The sequence below is a fragment of the Suricata suricatta genome, chromosome 10 (genome assembly GCF_006229205.1).
Source record: "Suricata suricatta isolate VVHF042 chromosome 10, meerkat_22Aug2017_6uvM2_HiC, whole genome shotgun sequence".
Taxonomy (NCBI): Eukaryota; Metazoa; Chordata; class Mammalia; order Carnivora; family Herpestidae; genus Suricata; species Suricata suricatta.
The window spans coordinates 57,476,600-57,483,123 of NC_043709.1; the positions used below are offsets into that span (position 1 = coordinate 57,476,600).

At 38.7% G+C, this 6,524-nt stretch overlaps 1 protein-coding gene across 1 annotated transcript in view; it reads right to left on the bottom strand.

The window, feature by feature from the left end:
- Positions 1-5,909: 5,909 nt before the first annotated feature.
- Positions 5,910-6,524, bottom strand: part of LOC115304453 (olfactory receptor 6C4-like) — a 1,229-nt gene continuing 614 nt past the window's right edge. The window contains exon 2 of the mRNA XM_029954625.1: positions 5,910-6,449. Coding sequence (XP_029810485.1) covers positions 5,910-6,449 — 540 coding nt within the window. The remainder of the gene's footprint in view (positions 6,450-6,524) is intronic.

Here is a 6,524-nt window from a genome sequence, read left to right on the forward strand (position 1 = left end):
CATCCCTATGAAAAAATGACCTAATTCCCTTCTTGTACCTAGACTAACAATGTTGTCAGTGACATCTTTTTCTTATAAAAACTTATCTACACAGCCAAGAATCCTTTATCCAGCAAGCCTGTCATTCAAAATAGAAGGAGAGATAAAGGTGTTCCCAAATAAACAAAAATTGAGCCACCATGACCACCATCATGACCACCAAACCAGCCCTACAAGAATTCCTAAGAGGGACTCCATGAGGGAAATGTTGCAAAGAATACAAGGTGCCAGAGACACCACTATAAGCATCAATTCTACAGAGAACACAATGACTCTAAACCCACATTTAAAAATAATAACACTGAATGTAAATGGACTGAATGCTCCAACCAAATGACACAGGGTAGCAGAATGGATAAAAAACCAAAATCCATCTATTTGCTGTCTACAAGAGACTCATTTTTTTAAGGATATGGAATTAATTTATTTATAGATGCAATAGTGATAAATATTCCACAGTGTGATAATCAGTTGTATTTCCATGGATCACAAATTACATTTCAACAGAGAAGAATAATTTGTATCCCTATCAGTATTCTATAGTTTGCAGAGTTGTAGAGTAGCTCAAAAACAATAGAAGAGGGAGATATCCCCAAATTCTGGACAAAACATACAATAATCCTTTTCCCTCATTCCAAAGATTTCCACATTTTTTTTCTGAGGTTGGCTTTGTATATATAGCATTGGACACCAACAACAGCAACAACAACAACAACCAGACAAAAACCCTTGACCTAAGAATAAAAATAAGGGGTGCCTGGCTGGCTTAGTCTGTTAAGCATGTGACTTCAGCTCAGGTCTGATCCCAGGGTTTTTGAGTTTGAGCCTCATGTCCCACAGAGTCTGCTTCAGATCCTTTGTTTCCCCCCTCTCCCACCCTGCTCACATGTGCACACCCTCGCCTCTCTCTCTCAAAAACAAAACGTTAAAAAAAACTCAAACAGACAGACAGACACACACACACACACATACACACACACACATACACACACACACAAGAAAACCTTGACCTCATGAGGTTTAGATATGAAGATTAAGATGTTTTCACAACTTTTTTCAGGACCTAACCAAAAAGAAAAACAAAGCATCAAAATAAACCGTACATTCTCCATTAGATAGTACATTTACTGAATTTGGAGCAAATAGATTTAAAAAATTTCGGGGGCAGAGAGACAGAGAGAAAAACAAAACACAGAATCTGAAGCATGCCCCAGGCTCTGAGCTGTCAGTACAGAGCCCAATGTGGGGCTCAAACTCAAAAACGGTAGGATCATGACCCAAGCAGTCAGATGCTTAACCAACTGAGCCACCCACACACCCCAGGACCAAACAGAATTTTAATGTTTATTTTATTTTGAGAATGAGAGAAAGTACAAGCAGGGAGAGACAGAGAGAGATAGGAAGACAGAATCCCAAGCAAGCTATGGGCTGACAGCACAGATGTGGGGCTCTAACCGAGGCACTGTAAGATCAAGACTTGAGAAGAGACTCATTTTAGACCTGAAGATACCTTCAGGTTGAAAGTAAAGGGATGGAGAAATATCTATCATGAGACTGGCTGCCAAAAGAAAGCCAGAGTAGCCATACTTATATCAGACAAACTGGACTTTAAAGTAAAGGCAGTAACAAAAGATGAAGAGGGCATTATATAATAATTACAGGGTCTGTCATTCAAGAAGAGCTAACAATTATAAACATCTATGCACCAAATTCAGTAGCGCCCAGATACATAAAACAATTAATCACAGACAGAAACAATCTTATTGATAAGAATGTGCTAATTGCAGGGGACTTTAATACTCCACTGACAGCAATGGATAGAGCAACCAGACAGAAAATCACTAAAGAAACAATGGACCTGAATGACACATTGGAACAGATGGAACTGATAGATATATTTAGAACTCTGCATCCTGAAGTTAGGAAATTCACCTTCTTTTCGAGTGCACATGCACATTCTCCAAGATAGATCGCATACGGGCATAAAACAGCCCTCCATAAGTATAAACGAATAGAGATCATACCATGCACACTTTCAGATCACAATGCTATGAATCTTGAAATTAACCACAGGAAAAAGTCTGGAAAACCTCCAAAAATGTGGAGGTTAAAAACCACCCTACTAAAGAATAATTGAGCTACTCAGGCAGAGAAAACATTTAAAAATATATGGAAACAAATGAAAATGAAAATACAACAATCCAAAATCTCTGGGACGCAGCAAAGGCAGTCCTAGGAGGAAAGTTCATTGCAATCCAGGCCTATTTCAACAAACTAGAAAAAGCACAAATTCAAAATCTAACAGAGAACCTACTAGAACTAGAAGGGGAGCAGCAAGAGCACCCCAAGCCCAGCAGAAGAAAAGAAATAATTAAGATCAGGGCAGAAAAGAGCAATATAGAATCCAACCCCCCCCCCCAAAAAAAAAACCAGTCGAGAAGATCAATGAAACCAACAATTGGTTCTTTGAAAAAATAAACAAAAAAACCCCAAACAAAACAAAATTGATAAACCTCTAGCCAGGCTCCTTAGAAAGAAAAGAGAGAGCACTCAGATAGACAAAGTCATGAATGAAAAAGGATCTATTACAACCAATCCCTTAGAAATACAGGCAATCATCAAAGATTACTATGAAAAATTATATGCCAACAAACTGGACAACCTAGAAGAAATGGACAATTCCTAAAAGCACATGCACTACCAAAATTCAAATGGAAAGATATAGAAGGCATGAATAGACCGATAACCAGTGAAGAAATCAAATCCGTTATCAAAAATCTCCCAATGAATAAGAGCCCAGGGCCAGATAGCTTCCCAGGGGAATTCTACCAGACATTTAAGGCAGAGCTAAATCTAATTCTTGTCAAACTATTCCAAAAATAGAAATAGAAGGAAAACTTCCAAACTCATTCTACGAAGCCAGCATCACCTTGATACCCAAACCAGACAGAGACCCAGCAAAAAAAGTGAACTACAGAATATTCTTAAAGAATACAGATGCAAAAATACTCAACAAGATACCGGTAAATGGAATTCAACAGCATATAAAAAAATCATCCATCATGTTCAAGTGGGATTCATTCCTGGGTTACAGGGATGGTTCAATATTTGCAAATCCATCAATGTGATCCATTACATTAACAAAGAAAAGAAAAAAACAATATGATTCTATTGATAGATGCAGAAAAAGCATTTGACAAAATACAACACCCTTTTTTAATAAAAACCATTGAGAACGTCAGAATAGAAGGAACTTACATAACATTGTAAAAGCAGTTTATGAAAATCCCACAGCTAATATCGTCCTCAATGGGGAAAAACTGAGAGCTTTCCCCCTGAGATCAGGAACACGACAGGGATGTCCACTCTCATCATTCTTGTTTACCATAATGCTGGAAGTCCTAGCATCAGCAATCAGATAACAAAAGGAAATAAAATCCATCAGAATAGGCAAAGAAGAAGTCAAACTTTCACTTTTCACAGATGATATGATACTCTACGTGGAAAACCCGGCAGAATCCACCAGAAGCATCCTAGAACTGATCAATGAATTCAGTAAAGTTGCAGGGTACAAACTCAATGTACAGAAATCAGTTGCATTCCTATACACCAAAAATGAAGCAACAGAAAGAGAAATCAAGAAGCAGATCCCATTCACGATTGCACGAAAAACCATCAAATACCTAGGAGTAAACCTAACCAAGGATGTAAAAGACCTATATGATGAAAACTATAGAAAACTCATGAAAGAGATTGAAGAAGACACCAAGAAATGGAAAAACATTCCCTGTTCATGGATCAAAAGAATAAACATTGTGAAAATGTCATTACTACCCAAAGCAATCTACACATTCAATGCAGTCCTAATCAACGTTGCACCAGTGTTCTTCTCAAAGCTAGAATAAACTATTCTCAAATTCATATGGAACCACAAAAGATCCCGAATAGCCAAAGTAATGTTGAACAAGAAAACCAAAATGGGAGGCATCCCAATCCCAGACTTTAACCTCTACTACAAAGCTGTCATCATCAAGACAGTATGGTATTGGCACAAAAACAGACACATAGACCAATGGAATTGAATAGAGAACCCAGAACTGGGCCCACAATTGTACGGCCAATTAATTTTTACAAAGCAGGAAAGAATATCCGATGTAAAAAAGACTGCCTCTTTAGCAGGTGGTGCTGGGAGAACTGGACAGCAACATGCAGAAGAATGAAACTAGACCACTTTCTTACACCATGCACAAAAATCCCCTCAAAATGGCTGAAGGACCTGAATGTGAGACAGGAAACCATCAAAACCCTTGAGGAGAAAGTAGGGAAAAACCTCCTTGACCTCCACCGCAGCAATTTCCTACTCGACACATCCCCAAAGGGAAGGGAAATGAAAGCAAAGCTGAACTCTTGGGACCTCATCAAGATAAAAAGCTTCTGCACTGCAAAGGATACAATCAAGAAAACTAATAGGCAACCGACAGAATGGGAAAAGGTAGTTGCAAATGACATATCAGATAAAGGGCTAGTATCCAAAATCTACAAGGAACTCACCAAACTACACACCTGAAAAACAAATAACCCAATGAAGAAATGGGCAGAAGACATAAACATACATTTCTTCAAAGAGGACATCCAGATGGCCTACAGGCACATGAAATGGTGCTCAACGTCACTTATCATCAGGGAAACACAAATCAAAACCACAGTGAAGTACCACTTCAAGCCAGTCAGAATGGCTAAAATGAACAAATCAAGAGACTATAGATGCTGGCGAGGATGTGGAGAGATGGGCACCCTCCTAAACTGTTGGTGGGAATGTAACTGGTGTAGCTGCTCTGGAAAACAGTGTGGAGGTTCCTCAAAAAACTGTCAGTAGAACTCCCCTATAACCCAACAATAGCATTGTTAGGGATTTACCCAAGGGATAGAGAAGTGCTGATGCATAGGAGCACATGTACCCCAATGTTCATAGCAATACTTTCTACAATAGCCAAATCATGGAAAGAGCCTAAACGTCCATCACCTGATGAATGGATCAAGAAGATGTGGTATATATATATACAATGGAGTATTACATGGCAATTAGAAAGAATGAAATATGGCCATTTCTAGGAAAGTGGATGGACCTCGAGGGTGTCATGCTAAGCGAAATAAGTCAGTCAGAGAAGGACAGATACCATGTTTGCACTCATAGGTCTAATAGGAGAACAGGAGAAACCTAATGGAGGACCAGGGGGAGGGGTAGAGGGAAAAAGAGTTGGGGAGAGAAAGGGATGCAAAACCTTAGAGACTATTGAATATTGAAAACGAACTGAGGGTTGAAGCAGGAGGGTGAGGGGGAAAAGAGGTGGTGGTAATGGAGCAGGGCATTTGTGGGGAAGAGCACTGGTTGTTATATGGAAACCAATTTGACAATAAACTATTTAAAAAACGTATCTACTAAGGTGTTACATTTATATTTTTAAGATCATATTAGAAATTAAACAGAACTTAAAAATCTATAGATTGATGTGCTTTAAGATAACTATAATAAATACATTTCTTCTTAGCACAAATAATGTATTTTTATTTTAAATAAGTATACTCTCAAAATAATGTGAGGTGTTGAATTATCTTACATTTTTGGAACAATTTATCTGTCCAGTTTGAAAATATATTAACTAGAAATAAATATGTGAACAAATTTTTTTGGAAGAGTTTCCCCTCATTGGCAAGTATGAAATATAACTTTGATATCCTTTTATGATGAATTCACCTGAGGCATTGCTTTAATATGAGTGAATTAGAGAAGTTCTCATCAGGAGAAATTTCATGCTTTATTCTTCAGATTTTCTTTTGAGGTACCTTTGAGTTTGAGGTTTTTACATCCACTAAAATCTCATAATCTTTCTGGCCACATCCTTGAAGGCTTGTTTCACTTGTTTGTTCCTTAGAGTGTAAATGAATGGGTTCAATAAAGGGGCAACGGAGTTATTGAGCACAGCTACTCCCTTATTGAAGGCAACTCCTTCTTTAGCTGAGGGTTTAATGTACATGAAGATGCAGCTGCCATAAGAGAGGGAGATGACAATCATGTGGGAAAAACACGTGGAAAAAGCCTTTTTCCTTTGCTGAGCTGAGGGGATCTTGAGAATGGTCCAGATGATGTTTGTGTAGGAGAGAATCACCAGCACCAGAGTGACCACCAAGGTCACAACTGCTAAGATAAAGTCAATGAGCTCCAGGAATCTTGTATCTGAGCAAGATATTTCTAGGAGGGGTCCATAGTCACAGTAATAATGATTCAGCATGTTGGAGGCACAGAAATCCAGCTGACTGGTCAGAATGATTGGAGATATGATGATGAGAAATCCAGCCACCCAAGAGCAGAGGACCAGCTGGATGCAGACTCTGCTGCTCATGATGGTCATGTAATGCAGGGGTTTGCATATGGCCACATAGCGGTCATAGGACATGGCAGCCAGAAGGTAAAACTCTGTGGCTCC